This window comes from Acipenser ruthenus, chromosome 12 (assembly GCF_902713425.1).
Source record: "Acipenser ruthenus chromosome 12, fAciRut3.2 maternal haplotype, whole genome shotgun sequence".
In the NCBI taxonomy this organism is placed as follows: Eukaryota; Metazoa; Chordata; class Actinopteri; order Acipenseriformes; family Acipenseridae; genus Acipenser; species Acipenser ruthenus.
In genome coordinates, this window is record NC_081200.1 from 26,894,680 (window position 1) to 26,912,834 (window position 18,155).

At 38.7% G+C, this 18,155-nt stretch overlaps 1 protein-coding gene across 1 annotated transcript; it reads right to left on the reverse strand.

Annotated features, from left to right (window-relative positions):
* Window positions 1–1,765: 1,765 nt before the first annotated feature.
* On the reverse strand, window positions 1,766–17,442 carry LOC117416729 (RNA 3'-terminal phosphate cyclase-like). Its single transcript, XM_034028115.3, has 11 exons — window positions 16,963–17,442; window positions 16,764–16,864; window positions 15,933–16,076; window positions 12,985–13,108; window positions 10,143–10,201; window positions 9,698–9,839; window positions 6,596–6,720; window positions 5,569–5,627; window positions 3,342–3,436; window positions 2,854–2,958; window positions 1,766–2,200 (listed from the first exon to the last, which is right to left on the reverse strand). The coding sequence occupies exons 1-11, from the start codon at window positions 17,005–17,007 to the stop codon at window positions 2,102–2,104; spliced, it is 1,098 nt and encodes a 365-aa protein (XP_033884006.1). The 5' UTR covers window positions 17,008–17,442; the 3' UTR covers window positions 1,766–2,101.
* Between the last annotated feature and the right edge of the window lie 713 nt (window positions 17,443–18,155).

The window sequence follows — 18,155 nt, forward strand, 5'->3', positions numbered from 1 at the left end:
CACTGACCTCATAACCAAAAGACACTATTACACTTTTATGTAACTTTAAAATCAGTAATTAAAGTGTAATTACCCATTCATCCAAACACCCAATGCTAAAAGCACAACTTAATTATTCAGATCCAGTACCTTTTTGTCTGACAGGCGAGAATTAGTTTGCAAATGATGAACTGCATGAAAATCAAAACAGCGAAACACCCAAACTAACGCTTGTCGCTCCTTTTCGTCATTAGTCGGCCTGCCACTGGTATTTTTCAGACCTGGAGATTGTGTTAAAACACGGCTAGGCACAGGTCAGCATGCAGTTATCGACACCAACAGGAAGGCACGAAAACAACAAGCAGATGAGAATGGGAAGGGGGGAGGGAGGGTTGGTTAGGTCGGCCATGGTGTCCTCGGCTCACCGCGCACCAGCGACCCCTGTAGTCTGGCCAGGCGCCTGCGGGCTTGCCTGTAAGCTGCGTTGTCCTCCGACGCTGTAGCTCTGAGGCGGCTGCACGGTGAGTCTGCAGAGTGTAAAGAAGCGGGCGGCTGACGGCACACGCTTCGGAGGACAGCGTGTGTTCATCTTCGCCCCTCCCGAGTCAGCGCAGGGGTGGTAGCAGTGAGCTGAGCAGTGAACTACTGAATATGACATTAGTTGGCTTTGCGTAAACTAAGTACTATGTAAACACTAAGGTGAACACATTTTGCCTGCATATTTTTGGCAATGGTAAACGTTTAGGCAAAGTTCTAAATATTTAATTGTTCTTAGTTCAAACGTTATCCAAGTGTTAAAATTCCTCAATTATTGTAAGAATATTTTTTAGCCAAATAGGTAGTATTTTAACTATTATCTCAGATTCATTTGAATCTATTTTATTGACTATCTTTCTCCAAATATCTGTGCAGAAGAAAATATGGGAGGGTGTATTTCTGTAAAACAAATGTATTTGACTGAAATCCATGAAATAGGAGCTACTGGATTGTATGTCCTGTATTTCCTCTTTATATGTCAGAGTGCAACAGTCAGTTTTATAAAAGACAAATACAGTAAGAAGTAAGAAGACTTAATAGCATAGATTATGGTATAAATAATACAATTAAAGGGGTAGTGAAGATGAATGCTTTCCTAATGCAACTGCAGCACTGCTTTAGTGGCCAGACTCCAAATGCAATTGCCAACAACAAACTGTAAAGCAAGTGACCTGGATTCCTGGAATCTTTTTATTCAAATTGATTAAAGGTTTACCAAATTGAAAATTAGCAGACATAATCTTTGTAGGGCAGAACTTCTGCAATGAATACTAGACAAATCATTTTGACAAAAGATTTGGGAAATAAAGTTTAAAAAAAAAAAAAAAAAAAAAAAAAAAAAAAAAAAATAATAATAATAATAATAATAATAATTTGCTACAAAAAAAAAGGATTGAATACAGGATAACGTGGCATCACGTGTTTGTAGCATTTTCTTCAAGGTGAATGAACAGCAGAATGGAAAGGCAGTACACGCCAATAAATAATAAATTGGATTATTTACCGTTACTCGGCCTGTACTGTTGATTAGCTTATTTCTAGCAGCCTTGCCCTACACTATGCCCTGGTCACCTCAAAAAAGATCCAACCATCCAGTTTAGCAGGACTGTCCTCAGATGAATGTGCCCAGTTATATTTGCTGTTGAATAATTCATATAGTCACACTTCAATTCAGCAGCTCTATTTGATTGCCCACACCTGTATGCTTGTCTAAAGGAGGTGTTGTAACAAAAACCCTCATACAATGAACACGAGTCAAAGCATAATTTTATTGTAAGGCGAACACCCGAGCAATTTACACACAGCAGTCCACTGTTCCGTGTTGGTGTGTGTGGAAAAGATCAGTGAACAAAAACAGGTTTACTATACAACTGCAGCCGCTTGCACTTCTCAATCCATTTCAAGCAAACAGACAAGGCAGGAGATGAGGATCTACTATCTGCAATATCCTTCAATTTTTTATTTTATTTATATATATATTTTTTGAAAAACAACCTAAAATGTCTACTTTAGTCCATTTCCAAACGGGCATTGGAAGAAAGCTTTGTCGCAACTCAAAGTATTATTGTAGTATTCTAGAAATCATCTACAAACTTGCATTGGTCATCCCAGTTCCTTGGCACTCAATTATGTGGGTGTCTTCATTAGAGTCCTGATCTTCTGCCTTGGTAACTGTAAATTTTGCCTAAAAAAAAAAAAAAAAAAAAAAAAAAAAAAAAGACATCTTATGAGCACTACAGCATGAGAAAAGAAAACCATTTTCTTTCACCGACAACTGTTTTGAATGAATGAAGCCACATTCAACACTGAACCTATTTCGGGTTTGCCCAGTGGGCTGAACACAGTAGTGATGATGGGACATGGAATCAGAATTCATTAAAAACTCCATTAATCCAAACAGTTGCAGAGCTAAAAACTGCCACCATGCAGATTAAATAGGGCTATTTATGGATCCAGATAACGGAAGCCAAGATTCAGCAGTGCACGCAAGCTTCTTTATTGTGTTTGTGCCTTTAAGAAGTATGTGAAAAAACACAAGGACTATATATTAGCTGATATTATCCTACAATTGAATTGCCACAGGCAGTCAAGAGTTTCTGACCACTCTGAGTGGGTGAAAATCAACGTGTAATCTTACACAGCACCCTATACTATATTGTGTATAACAATAATAATGAAACAGTATGGCAAACCTCAACCACAAAGTGTTTCAAATGGTGGAATCACATCTATATCAGGGTCTACTGTATACATTTTCCCCTGGATAGATCCCGATTGCAATTCAAATGCCAGAGAAAGGAATCCTCCTCAGCCAGGCACGCTCATCCACGTACTCACCTTTGTTAACTGTTCTGCAATGTGAATGGCAGTCTGGGTGTGGAGTGTGAGAGGACCTGTCCTTATTCTTGATGTGCCATTTGCTAATGCCATGAAGATAATCATCTATCAGTAGAATCAAAAACAAAATCAAAACATTGCATAACATTAAGACAGCGCACATTCAAACAAAGTGGTAAAATTATAAACAAAAACCCATCCAAATAATTTGAAGATACAATTTATCAGTCCAGATATTTTAATGATTAATAAATAGTGTTGAAACATCTGTTGATGTAAAATTATGAGACAAAGAACATCTTATTGTGCACACCCTTCTAGGTACACAAGTGGTTTTGAGAAGATTAATCTGGACACTGATTTTTGGTATTGCTATAATACATAATGTATTTTGAAAATAATCTTTCAAAGCCCTAATGTCCAGTATAGTTGAAGCAATAATTTACAACACAACATTAGCTTGGTCGTGAATTCACGAGATCTCTTACTTGGTCCTGCATGTATTCATCTACACAACCGTTGTGTCTTGTATTCCTCAGTAGCATCTCAGCTGCTTCGCACCCAACCTTATCAGCATAGACACCTGAGAAGAAAACAGCAATTATTCTTTTACACACAAACACATATAATATATATACACATATAATATATATATATATATATTATATATTATATATATATATATATATATATATATATATATATATATATATATATATATTATATATATATATATATATATATATATATATATATATATATATATTACACACACACACAGTATATATACAGTACTGTGCAAAAGTTTTAGGCAGGTGTGAAAAAATGCAGTAAAGTAAGAATGCTTTCAAAAATAGACATGTTAATAGATTATATTTATCAATTAACAAAATGCAAAGTGAGTGAACAGAAGAAAAATCTAAATCAAATCCATATTTGGTGTGACCTCCCTTTGCCTTCAAAACAGCATCAATTCTTCTAGGTACACTTGCACAAAGTCAGGGATTTTGTAGGCATATAGTCAGGTGTATGATTAAACAATTATACCAAACAGGTGCTAATGATCATCAATTCAATATGTAGGTTGAAACACAATCATTAACTGAAACAGAAACAGCTGTGTAGGAGGAATAAAACTGGGTGAGGAATAGCCAAACTCAGCTAACAAGGTGAGGTTGCTGAAGACAGTTTACTGTCAAAAGTCATACACCATGGCAAGACTGAGCACAGCAACAAGACACAAGGTAGTTATACTGCATCAGCAAGGTCTCTCCCAGGCAGAAATTTCAAGGCAGACAGGGGTTTCCAGATGTGCTGTCCAAGCTCTTTTGAAGAAGCACAAAGAAACGGGCAACGTTGAGGACCGTAGACGCAGTGGTCGGCCAAGGAAACTTACTGCAGCAGATGAAAGACACATCATGCTTAGTTCCCTTCGCAATCGGAAGATGTCCAGCAGTGCCATCAGCTCAGAATTGGCAGAAAACAGTGGGACCCTGGTACACCCATCTACTGTCCGGAGAAGTCTGGTCAGAAGTGGCCTTCATGGAAGACTTGCGGCCAAAAAGCCATACCTCCGACGTGGAAACAAGGCCAAGCGACTCAACTATGCACGAAAACACAGGAACTGGGGTGCAGAAAAATGGTAGCAGGTGCTCTGGACTGATGAGTCAAAATTTGAAATATTTGTCTGTAGCAGAAGGCAGTTTGTTCGCCGAAGGGCTGGAGAGCGGTACACGAATGAGTGTCTGCAGGCAACAGTGAAGCATGGTGGAGGTTCCTTGCAAGTTTGGGGCTGCATTTCTGCAAATGGAGTTGGGGATTTGGTCAGAATTAATGGTCTCCTCAATGCCGAGAAGTACAGGCAGATACTTATCCATCATGCAATACCATCAGGGAGGCATCTGATTGGCCCCAAATTTATTCTGCAGCATGACAACGACCCCAAACATACAGCGAAAGTCATTAAGAACTATCTTCAGCGTAAAGAAGAACAAGGAGTCCTGGAAGTGATGGTATGGCCCCCACAGAGCCCTGATCTTAACATCATCGAGTCTGTCTGGGATTACATGAGGCTGCCTAAATCCACAGAAGAACTGTGGTTAGTTCTCCAAGATGTTTGGGCCAACCTACCTGCCGAGTTCCTTCAAAAACTGTGTGCAAGTGTACCTAGAAGAATTGATGCTGTTTTGAAGGCAAAGGGTGGTCACACCAAATATTGATTTGATGTAGATTTTTCTTCTGTTCACTCACTTTGCATTTTGTTAATTGATAAAAAAAATCTATTAACATGTCTATTTTTGAAAGCATTCTTACTTTACAGCATTTTTTCACACCTGCCTAAAACTTTTGCACAGTATTGTATATATATATATATATATATATATATATATATATATATATATATAAACACTCATACACACACACACAATACTGCCCTCTACAGGCAAATATTTCCTTCAAACTCAATACATCTATAGGCACGGTGACCAACCTGTTACACTTCCTTTCTGAACAGCACTGCATAACAGTAATGTTAACTATTTGGACAAACCCTAGAACTGGCTTCCACACTCTTATCTGCCCATCTGCTTTAGTTCAGCTTTCAGCCTTGCATTCAAGTTCTAGTACACCTTATACTTCACATAACCAGATTACTACAAATCCAAAACGAGAAAGGATGCAAAACTGGATTAAAAAGCTGCTTATAAAACTCACCCTTTTTCCCTAGTGCAGAAGCAGCAAAAACACAGCCTGTGGAAGACTCTGCAATGAGGCTAGAATGAGGGTGGGGAGAGAGAAACATATTCTGGTTACTTAAACTATTTTTGAAACAGGTAAATAGGAAATGAAATCATTTTATATCTCATGTTTGGAGGTGAGGCATGGAACCCCGTAGGCATAAGTAGCTCTGCAGCGTAGTGGCTACTTATAGTTTCTTATAATAGAAATAATATGTATACTGCAAACACAAATGAATCCTGTCTTTATGGTATATGGTTACTCGTGAGCTACACTTGGGCAAATGGATCAGAAAGCACCAGCTGAACTGTTCCGTCACCCCAAAAAGAAAAGAAGATGGTCTTTTACCAGACAGTTATTCCACAGAATTTAGCACCATCTGCCCCTCAGAAAATTAACCTCAGATTTATCAAAGGCATAAATAAGGCAATGTTGACTTACCTCTTACAGGGTTATACATTTATTTAACTGATGTATTATTTAACTGACCAGGTGCCAGGAATGTGTGCAACCAGGCTCCTGATTAATCTGCTCTGAACAGAATGCACTTATCACAGCAGGAGTAAGTATCAGGGAAAGGGACTTACTTGGCCTGACCTAACTCCCAGCCTCACTTTGGTCACTCATTTAAAATTATAATTTCTAAAGTGAGATATATACAGTGTCATCATTATATATATATATATATATATAAATAAATAAAGCCTCAATATTAAATAGTAAACAAGCAGTTAAAAAGATGACAAGTGATGTTAAATCGTGCCAACAGGAGATAAAAAAAAAATGTCTGTTAAAGACTTTGGAATCACTGCCTTTATTATTGTACAGCTAGAGGGAAAAGAAGCTTGTGGAATTTCATCCGGCCTGGAGATTCACTAAAATGTATAGGCCATGATTTCAAGCAGCACTCAAATGCTGCATTGCCACTATAGGTTATTCTGGGTCTGGATTCATTCTGGGTCTGGACTGGATTATTATTAAAACATCAGGATTTACTACTCACATGATTCCATTCCCATTCCCAAAAGACTCGTCTTTCTTCTCCCTTACAGCCTGGATATTAATGTAAAGGTCTTTGATCTCTTTCCTGATGTATCGAACAGCTGCTGCCGACATGTCTTTTGCAAGCTAAACAATTAAAAGAACAACGAAGACTCATTTGGAGAGCAATTAACTCCAGATATGGACATTCATAAAATGTGTTTACATTTGATATTGTACAAAAAATATACATTTACTATATCTTTATAAATCAGGGGTTCACAACTGGTACGCAGGTACTAATGCACACCAATAAAAAAAAAAAAGTACTTCCATACGGTTTTTAACATGCAAATGCATACCGTCAGTACATTTAACAGGAAAGCATTTTTCATGTATGCGGGCAAGGGCGCTTGCAAGGTGAAGCATATTATCTGGTTGTGACCCCTAACTGCCTAACCTCCAGATTTTCTATTGATTCTCAAGGTCTCTGGGATCTGCCAACGATCTCCAGGTAACAGAGCTTATCACTAACCAGAATTAAATACCAGTCCCCATATTTCCCTTAAGGCCGAAGGGTTCCAATTCATTAAAAAGTCCATTCCTCCTCGTGCCACTGGCTGCTTCAAGGTTTTATACTTTAAAATAAATAAATAAATAAAAGAAATGGAGAGTGATAGGTTCATAACAATCACTTTCTTTTAACATTAGCACCGCCATAGCCGCTTTCTGAACGGCTTTTGCAATTCAAATATCTCTGTGTATGTGAATATCTTGTGCATGTCCGTTCTTAAGTGTTACTAAATATTTGAATTAAATACCCATACGGTGTTTCAGCTGCAGAATCATAAAAATGAATAAGTTATAAGCACTTGCTTCTTCAACCGCCAGACCCGCAGAAATCAATACAATACAGCCGACAATTTAGTCTGGGCTTTGTAATAAAAACTACGTCATTGTGAAAAAACGTATTATAATCCTGTTGAGTGCTTGAAACACTTATGAAAGTCATTCTACAAATCATATATTATTATTATTTACACTACATTTCTCAGGCAGAACGACTGTGCCACCCTGAGTGCGACGGTGCAAAAAAATTAAAAAAATCTGTGTATTCTAAGCTCTCTGCACAGATCAGTGACCATCGGAACTGATGCTAAACGAAAGCCAGAGACTCTTGCATTTTACAATGCAATGAAGTACAGTGTGGATATACTGGATGAAATGGCAAGGCTGTATTCGGTCAAAAAGCGGTACTCGCAGATGGCCTGTGTGTTTTTTATAATATTTTGGATCTGGCAGCCATCAACGCTTTGGTTTTGTACAAGGAGTGCACCGGCAACACAATCACTCAGAGGGACATCATTTTGCAGCTAGCCCTGGAGATGGGGCAGAAACATTTTGATATGAGACACAAAAGCCAGCTGGCAAATGTCCCTCAACCTTCAGCCATCGCTGCGCCCACTGGCACACGGAATAAAAGAAAATGCCAGGTTGCTAAATGCAATAAAAACAGAACTTTTGATGTCTGCGCCCGTTGTGAAAAGGCAGTCTGTGGAAAATGCACTGGTACAGTTGAAAAGCATGTTTTCTGCGTAGATTGTACTTAGAAAGCTGTAATAGAACTCTGAACAGACAGACAGCCTTTTAACTCCGTTTCACTCAAAGCACTTTCACGTTGCATAAGTTATGTTATATTTGTTTTATGCTATTTTTATAACTAGTTATTTATGTTTTATAATTATATATTTGCATACAGCTTTCTACACCTGTTTACACAAGTTTATTGCATAAAGTTTATTTTATTACAGTTTCTTGTTTATGTATATGTTCTCTTTTTATAACACAATACAAATTTAATTTATGTAAATATGGTGTTTCTGCTCTGAAAATGTTATGTATGGTTCATAAATAAAAATATTATGTTGTATTGTTTATTTTTCATATCGAAGCCGTTTTAAAATGGAGCTGCACATTTTGCGGGTGCGGCGGTTGTATGTAGTCCGACATCTCTGCGGTTCTAGTGTTAATGGACACTTGAAACAACCAATGATAGCAGGGATCTCGATTTAGCTGCCCATTCAGAGAAGAGGGATGTAGTTACAGGGAGTGGCATTGTGAAAACTCGCCGACGCTTTGCCCAAACTGAGCTCGGATGAGAGGAGGTGTCGATGTTTGAGAGCCATTACATTTAAGAGTTTTAAAAATTAAATAAATGAATAAAATTTACTTAATGTTTGTCCCCCTCAGTTATATCCTTCTATAAATACTGTTGTGCTGTCAAGCTAACGTGTTAAACAACACTAATGGAGTGAAGAAGTATTTTGTTTTTTGCTTTTGAATCCCCAGGGATGGAACTTGATGGTAGCTATTGAAATAACAGAGAACACGTGATGATTTGTTAAATTGCAATATCCAGCAATCCAAACTGCTACTTAAACATTCATAAACTATTATTGTTGTCTCTGACATTGCCATTAAGCAGTGCTGCTTGTGAGCATGGGTTTCCACAAGTCAACATTTTAAAAAACAAATCCCGCCTGTCAGCCTCACGCCTTTCTGCCCTTATGCATATTCATGTTTGCAAGATGTCCACTGAAACCTTTGATCCTGAACCCAGCATCCTTGACAGGGGTGCAAACCGTTTTTTGAAAATTGGTGCTAAACGGTTTTGAAAGTTTGGCATTAGAGAGCTGACTGGTGCTAAATTATTAAATAACACCCCCCTCACACGACACAAACCTTCTCTCCTGTGTATGTGGATAGGTGTGGGTGGGTCACTTGAGTAGTCCAGACCCATCTATGGTTGCTAACGAATAATAAAATTTAAATAAAAAAACAAACAAAACTTGTCTACTGGCGCCAGAATTTAATGCCGCTCGTGCTATATGAGCTACCCTGCGCTAGAATCTAGCTCCAAATTTGGAGTTCAGGGTGCCCTTCCGTGTATGCCAATTCAGTCCTAGATACCCAGTGCCAAATAGTTTGAGACCAAAATACTCACGTCGCACTGAACCAAGAATAAGGCTAGAAGTGCAATAACCCAGAGAAAGCCCATCAAGCCTAGCTTGTTCATCATGGGATCTGTGCCACGTGTGTGCCCAGCACAACCCTGACTCCTTACCTTGTGAGGCAGTACCCCTGCAACAAACGCTCTTCCATAGATCTTAGTGATGGTGCCACGCTCTGTTAGGGTAACGGGAGTAAGCTGTTTCACTGGGTTTGTTTTCACAATAATTTCTCCACCTCCCTTGGGATAGTAACCTCTGTGATAAAACAAACATGAAAGCAGGGATCACATCCTAATTCTGCTGCGAGGTTTTCCGCAGTGTCAGTAGCGTAGTCTCCAGTGTCGGTTCATATTATATAGCTTCTCTAGCCAGGACAGCAGCACCAATAATACACCTGCGGTAACAGTCCCTGGCCTCTACTTATATTTTTTCAGAGGGGAATTCAATGATGGCTTCATAGTCTTCTTTTACTGCAAGTTCAGGACATCATTATAATAGACATTTTCATTAAATGCTAGAGCACACGTTTACAGCCGTCATAACAGCATTAACACTTACCTCATCTTCAAGTCACAGTCAAAATGTACACCAAATCTTTCCACCATTGGCTTGAACACCTAAGAAACAAAGTCAATGGCATTCATTTAACAAGGTGCATCTCCCACTACATGCGGCACAGTAGGCTATATTACCTGCATATTTCTTGAACAAAACAGTAGTGTGAACCACCATGTAAGAATCTAAAACATCCCACAGCTCTGTGCAATCATGAAAATAAATAAATACCAATTAAACCATCCTGATCAGAAAGATTTACAAGGTTTCTACAGTTTTTATTCCTCTCCGAGAACTCAAGTTTGTAATTGCTTCAAAACAGGACCTCTAACATTAAATGGTACATCTACTGTAGTTTGTATTCACTTCCTGTGCTACAAGTACTTTATATATTCCTAAACCTGAGATTTGTAAGGGCAACACAGAACACAAGCAGTTTTTAGTTAATTGTTAGCAGCAGAAAAGCTATAGTGATGATGATCAGCCAGTTGGTAGCTCAATTCTATGGCAACACAAACACATCAACTTCCTGTCAAATGTTTGTCCAGTTTCTTTTTGGGTTACCCGAAACCAAAAACAAGAATCTTCTAGTGCTCTGTGGTATATCGATACCTACGGTATATCACGATACCAAAATCCTACAATACCTAATATCGGGGTAAAATAAAAATAGACGTATTGCGGTTTTTCGATACCTTGTTTTTTTTTTTTTTTTTTAGTTTTTAACACAAAAGTGTATGCTTTAAAAACAATATGAACTAAGCTTACTCATTTCCGCTTAGCGCAAGTGACCAACTACCCTGCGTGTTCTGGGAAAATTAAACTACTGCAGCAGTCATGGCGAATGCCGGAGAGAGAAGCTTGGTGTGGAGCTATTTTGGATTTCAGCCAGATGACAATGGCAATCTGATCGAAGGCAGACAGTCAACATGTCGAAAGTGTTTAAGAAGTGAAAAACAAAGGAGGAAATGCCACCAATTTATTGATTCTTTCAGATCGCCACCCCGATCTCTTTGCCGATGTTTAGTTTAAGTGCATATTACTTATAAAAAGTCACAGCAAAGATAACACATAAAACAGGAATGCGCTAGAAGCTGATCAAAAGGGAGTTTGTTGATGCTTGTTTATTTCGTCATTTCAGTGCATTTGCTAGAAGCTGCAAAAATATAATTTGCCGACATGTCATTAAAACTCTACCACATGTCAAAAATGTTAGCAATGTTTTTATATTCTTTGGATTTTGTGTAATCTGTATTTTATGTCAGTGTAATGTGATAGCTGTGAAAATCCTGTGTTTTGAATTGCATGCATGAGTGGTGGAAAGACCACAATGAATACAGACTTCTTTGCCAGCATATTGGTTTCCCTAACAGGATCAATGTGACGCTTCACTTGCAGAGGAAAGCACAGGACCAATAAAGCTTCCGAGTCACACTGCAAAAGTCCGCCAATGCAGACGGCTACAGGTTCAGCATAAAAGCAATACAAACTACTTACAGTTTATTACAGTAGCCAGACTGGTTGTCTTTTGTCTAATTTACTTTCTTTGCAAGATTTTTTAACAACCAAAACAAGCATGATGGGCCAAATGGCTTCCTGTCTTGTTCTTATTTAAGGTGCACTGGGACGTTGTTTTGACCAAGACAATTGGATTTAATACGCTTTCAACAAAATTCTGTTCTAATAGCACGTAGAGGAAGGCATCTACATTAGGAGTCAGTTTGTTACAGAAATGTAGCATTAAACATAATGCTTAACTTTTTCACTATTGAAATGCGTATGTTACCAGCATTTTTAAAAGCAGTTCTTTGCCAGAAATGTTTTTTTGGAAGTGATGATTAAAATATCTAACAAGCTATAAAATTGTAAAATACGCATAGTGTTTAAAATTAAGGAATACAATGTTCGTGTGTATTCCTTAATGTAACATTACTGTGTTTGTTTAAAATGAAATGTTTTACGGTGTACATGAATCAATAGTTACTTTCTAAAAGATCAGAACAGTACAGATTCATGGAGGTGTTTTGTTGTACGTGACTTTTTAAAAATATAAGAAATGGTACAAACAAGGAGGCCCTTTTTGGCCCATCTTGTTCATTTGGTTGTTTCTTAATCCAAGCAAGAACCTCATCAAGCCATTTCTTGAAGTACCCGTGTGAATCGGCTTCCACAACAGTGTTTCATTTTTTCATTCCTTTCTCTCATTTTATTAGCGCTTCTAATATACCTCTGTCTGTAAAACATCTGGTTTAGTTATAAAAAGTCTGCGTCAAGGAAAGTATTTCTGTGTTATTTTGTTATATATAAGAATCGAGACATTCCTTGTAATTGGACTATTTGAAGCTGTCCGAAACGCCAGAGTTCTCTTTTTATAAATAAGAAATAAAGTAAACGGTGTCTTTTACACCAAGTATTGTGCTTTCTTACCAGCTTTATTTGAATTTTATAGTCGGTGGCAATGACCTTTGAATACACTGGAACTTGCAGGGATATATATTTAAAACAGCAAGCATTCCGCCATGCTGTAGCATTATTAACTGTGTATTAGTCTCTCATGCACTTTGCACTTGCAAAAAAAAAGTAATTTGGCAGCCATTTAACATGTAATGGACAGAAAATCCAAAGCATCGCGATAGTATCGAGTATCATGATACTGTGCATGGTATCGTATCGATACTCCCTAAATGAGATATCGTAGACACTAGCAGCTTCCTAATCACATTATTTACATATAGAACAATAACAAAAGCGAGACGCGCTCCCAAGAAGAGGCAACTAGATTCATAATACCGGAGTTCCCAGTCTCCAGTTCTGCAGAGACGACCAGCATGTGTACAGCCCTTACCGTTAAAGTGTAATCTATCTGGGGTGCCATCTCCGCATTGGTTCCTCCTTTCAAACAGAGCACAGAAGGAGAGTCTGCAAACAGCACACACGGCAGGGATACTTGCATCAGCAGAACTACACTCCTAAGAAAAAAAAAAAACAATTTGCATTTATAAATGTTCAATATTATGAATGTTCTTAACTTTAAATACGGGAAATATAGATTTTAGTCCTGGTGAGAAGTGTGTGTAATATATATATATATATATATATATATATATATATATATATATATAAAATTACACACACAGACACGTACTGTGGAAGACTAATATTTTGTTTATGTTAAATGTGTTCACACAGCTGAAATTGTCTTTGAACAACTGAACTCGAAAACGCCATTCAAAATGAAACAGGCTTCTGTGGGAGACTCCAGTTCATTGGCCTAGGCAACGGAAGTGGTTTTGACAATGCAAACCACAAGTCATATAAGTTGTTATTGGTGTGGTCATTTAAAGAATAAACATCTTACAGTAGTTAGCCACCAAGATTTGCTTTGCTATTTATTTACAACAGAATTTTGTAAACGATAAATAAAAGAAACGATAAATAATACGACTACTACTGCGAAATGAAACGTGTTCCATCATCTATTAGAGGCTACAACAAGGCCCTTTATCCAGCAGTCGTAATAAAGTGTACTTGATTTTACAAGTGTACTTGATTCCAGAAAAAAAAAAAAAAAAAAAAAAAAAAAAAAACACATTTGAGGGCTCTCGAGTGGCGCATCCAGTAAAGGCGCTCCATGTGGAGTGCAGGATGTGCCCTAGTCTGGATGTCGCGAGTTTAAGTCTAGGCTATTCCTTTGCCGACCGAGGACGGGAGCTGCCCGGGGGAGGGGGAGGGTTAGGTCGGCCAGGATGTCCTTGGCTCACCGCGCACCAGCGACCCCTGTAGTCTGGCCGGGCGCCTGCTGGCTTGCCTGTAAGCTGCCCAAGAGCTGAGTTGTCCTCCGACGCTGCAGCTCTTGGGTGGTTACATGGTGAGTCCGCAGTGTGAAAAAAAGCGGTCGGCTGACGGCACACGTTTCAGAGGACAGCATTTGTTCGTCTTCGCCCTCCCGAGTCAGCGCAGGGGTGGTAGCAGTGAGCTAAGCCTAAAAATAATTGGCCATTTCAAATTGGGGAGAAAATAATAAGAATTGGCAATGACTAAATTAAATAAATAAAAAAACAAACAAAAAAAAACGAAACATTTGGACAGCACAACTCTGCAGTGCAGCATCCAGGGTACCAGCAGGAGCATGCGCTGCACAATATTCTACATGTAAGCTTTTTTTACTCACTCATTTCAAACAAAGCGTTATTAGCCAAATGGATTGACAGATCATAAATATGCAATACCTATCACCATATGCAGGTCACAATACAATCAATCTCATGGTTCTGATGTGAAATAAGACAATACATTATTTATGGTGATCTATTTTGTTATAACTTGAGTTTGGGGTGGGGGGTATATATTCATATCAACTTTAAAATCACACGTTCATTTTTTAATAACTATTTAGTACAGTGCAAGTAGCTATGTATTCATTTTAATCATGTAAGGAAGTAGTATTATTCAACTCACAATAAATACATTTCATCCCTGCTTGGTTGCCAGTATATAAAAGAGAAATTTATAACAGAACAGCAAAACAGAAAAGGCTCTGCATTAGCTTGTCCTTACGTGGGGAGAATTGAAGTAAAGAACTGTGTTGCAACATGATATAAACGAGACAAGCTAAGATGTTGTTAATTAACACTTATGGAGTTTGGTCACTTTATTCGGAATACTGCTTGGAATCCTAAGTAACTTGCTGTTCACTGTCCATGTCGATAGTATAGCTTCTCACTTTGTGTCGGGTTGTGCATGATGCCTTTCAAGTGTCCTATGCAGCCATCTTCCTCTCATCAATGGCCATTTGCTTCCGACCAATCAGTCGTGGTCTTCTAGGGCATCTGTCATTGCTTGAAGACGAGTGACACTTGTTCTGTGACAGTTTTTTGACGATCTTTTTTTTTTTTTTTTTTTTTTTTTTTTTTAATTTAGTCGTCACCAATTTTTTTTTTTTTTACCCCGGTTTTCTCCCCAATTTAGTATGCCCAATTATCTGTAGCCTCGGCTCACCGCTCGCAGCCCCCCCCCCCCGCCGACTCGGGGAAACGGAGGCTGGAACACGCGTCCTCCGAAACGTGCTCCTGCCAAGCCGTTATTTTTCGCACTGCAGATCCACAGCAATGCCACCAGACCTATAGTGCTGGAGGACAACACAGATCTGGCGGCTCCACTGCAGAACCACAGGCGCCCTATCGGCCACAGGGGTCGCTGATGCGCAGTGAGCCATGGATTCCCCTGCCGACCTAAGTCCTCCCTACCCGGGCAGCGCTCAGCCAATTGTGCGCCACCCCCTAGGAACTCCCGGTCGGCTGCGACATAGCCTGGATTCGAACCTGCGATCTCCAGGCTATAGGGCACATCCTGAACTCCGCGTGGAGCGCCTTTACTGGATGCGCCACTCGGGAGCCCCCCGGACGATCATTTTTTGTCTGTCATACCTCATGTATGTGGACTGGGCAGCAGTATGGAGTAACGGTTAGGGCTCTGGACTCTTGAGCGGAGGGTCGTGGGTTCAATCCCAGGTGGGGGACACTGCTGCTGTACCCTTGAGCAAGGTACTTTACCTAGATTGCTCCAGTAAAAAGCCAACTGCATAAACAGGTAATTGTAAAAATAATGTGATATCTTGCAACAATTGTAAGTCGCCCTGGATAAGGGCGTCTAAGAAATTAATAATAATAATAATAATAATAATAATAATAATAATAATAACAATAACCGTGTAAGGTATGAGATTGTATTGTCGACTTGTATTATTCTTACTTACATGTACTATTTGCATTGTTTAAGACAGGTGAGCCTTACCCTGCAGTTTTGGTATCTGCTGTGTAGTCTCCTCCCTTGATTTTACCAGTTGTTAAGGTTACTTCAGTGGATCCCACTTCTCCCCCTTCAAGCTGGCCGGCGCACAGATCTCGGACCAACTCAAGCCCTGAGAGATGTTGAGGCCTAAAACAAAATCAATCAAATCCATTTACCTCAACACGGCATGACGTAAATTAATTACAACACGCACCGTGTCAACTAATTAGAAAACTAGTAAGATCTTATAAATGTTACATTTACACGATTAGCCTATGAAAAATGATCACAGGACAATATTTGGGTTTGTGTACTCTGCAGCTTAAAATGACAAAAACACAATATAACCAAACCCTGTGATCAACATTTCTGTCCGTACATGACAAAGAAAGAAAAAAAGGGGGTTGAAAATAGGTTTTGTTTTCAACATACCATGTGCGTAGGAGTTAACAAAAGAACAGATGGGGGAGAAAAAAAAATGTAAATGAATTAAAAAAAATAAATAAATAATAAAAATAATAATCATACACGTTTTTGTCTCTGAACTTGACAAACAAACTTTCTGCCCGATGCGGTTTCAAAGACTGGGAACATTGTGTGTAGAAGAGCAGGTAAAAATACATTTTAAAAAGTTGGCCTTAGTCTTTGTCGTCTCATTCAAACAGCCCTGCGGTTTCTCCATTTAATTTAGGCAATGTACCTTCATTTCAGCCTTGGTATATGAATGATGTTGTTATCCAGATATTGTATAGCTCTAAACATTACTACCTGTACTTAGACAATTATATATTATCAAATGATTTATGAAATACAGTTGCAAATGCGCATAGTTACCTCAAACCTGGGGTACTCCTGCCAGCCCTGACATTGTTGATTTTGATAGACGCGCCTTGGATGCAACTTAGTGCTGCCGACACACGAAGAATCTGCCCTCCCTGAACAAGCAATGATTATCATGAGATTATTTTATTAACCGTTAATTGAAATGAACAAAACAGACTTTTTAATATATATTTCTGTGCAATAGACTTACCCCCTCCATTATGCTTCCATCCATTTCAAACGTTGTTGCGGCCATTTTCGAAAAAAAATTAAATTGTCCAACGAACTTGAAAAGATTTTTCCAAACGCAGTTCAGAAATATTTTGCTGTGGTGAGTCGAGACACAGGAGTATATTGTTGTCAGTCACTCACAGGGAGTCAGGCACGAGTTGATCGCCGGTTGCAGAATCAATGAAACAATGCTCCCAGGCTTGCACACAGATCTATTGTTTGGGCCTCCTTCTTCCACGGTTTTGCTCTTTCCCTCGAATTGATATATAAAAAAGTTGTTACTTCACCTTACTTCTTTGTGTAGTTTTACTTTCTTGTGCAAGTTATTCACTTTTGTTCGCAGTAGACAGCTACTCCGATCTGCATCAGGGGTAGTTAAATGGACTGCGCCATATTAATACAACGAGACATGCGCACTAGAGCAGAACGAGTTCCCCGGCTCCGGCACAAAGAAGTGTTTGAGTCGTGCTAGCTATGTAGAACAGTTCTTCTATATAACAGAGATTGTATTGCGTTACCGCTGTCACAAGTTCACATAATAACTAGGGAATCTCCAGTGTTCACGTGAACTATACTGTTGTTTTCCCTTAAAGCTGCAGACTCTTATAACAATGTACAGTTCTTCAACAATTTAACATGAAATCTGGTTCAATTTTATTATATCCCCAACAGTATTAATTTATTTTTCGTATTAACACAGTATTGCATGCGGTTGTTTTGCAATGAAGATTTGTTGCTGGTTATTTTTTCATCGATTGTCCATGCTTGATGTACACGTTTTAAGGGTGAACAATAAATAAAGATGATGACTGCTTTTATTAATTTTTCTATTTGTTGTGCTGCAAGCCTAACTTAATACACGATTGTGTTCCGATATTTACAGGACTGTCTTTAGTGGATTGTACTGTTTTTATTATTATTACCATACAAACTGTTATTACCCACTGACACAACCTTTAATGACGTTGCTGGAATGTTATAATTTACTTATGTCGTTTCTACAAGGTTGTGTGCAGGCAGCTTTTTCATGATTGCATCTGAAGTATTTCTCAAATAGTCGCCGGTCTCCAATAGGCGCTGGGGCTACTGGCAAATATTGTAAATAAAAGCTGGGGCGTTTATTTCAAGTTTTACGGTACACTTAACCTGTGTCGTGTCTGTTACACGAATTAG

What these genes read in the sequence shown, in the direction of transcription:
- LOC117416729 (XM_034028115.3), bottom strand. Translation starts at nt 17,007, where the DNA reads ATGGCCGCAACAACGTTTGAAATGGATGGAAGCATAATGGAGGGG. An exon ending in AGATAGATTACACTTTAACG is followed by an intron (nt 10,202 to 12,984) that starts GTAAGGGCTGTA and finishes TTTGTTTCTTAG; the next exon opens with GTGTTCAAGCCAATGGTGGA. An exon ending in CAGGGGTACTGCCTCACAAG is followed by an intron (nt 6,721 to 9,697) that starts GTAAGGAGTCAG and finishes TTAATTGTTTAG; the next exon opens with CTTGCAAAAGACATGTCGGC.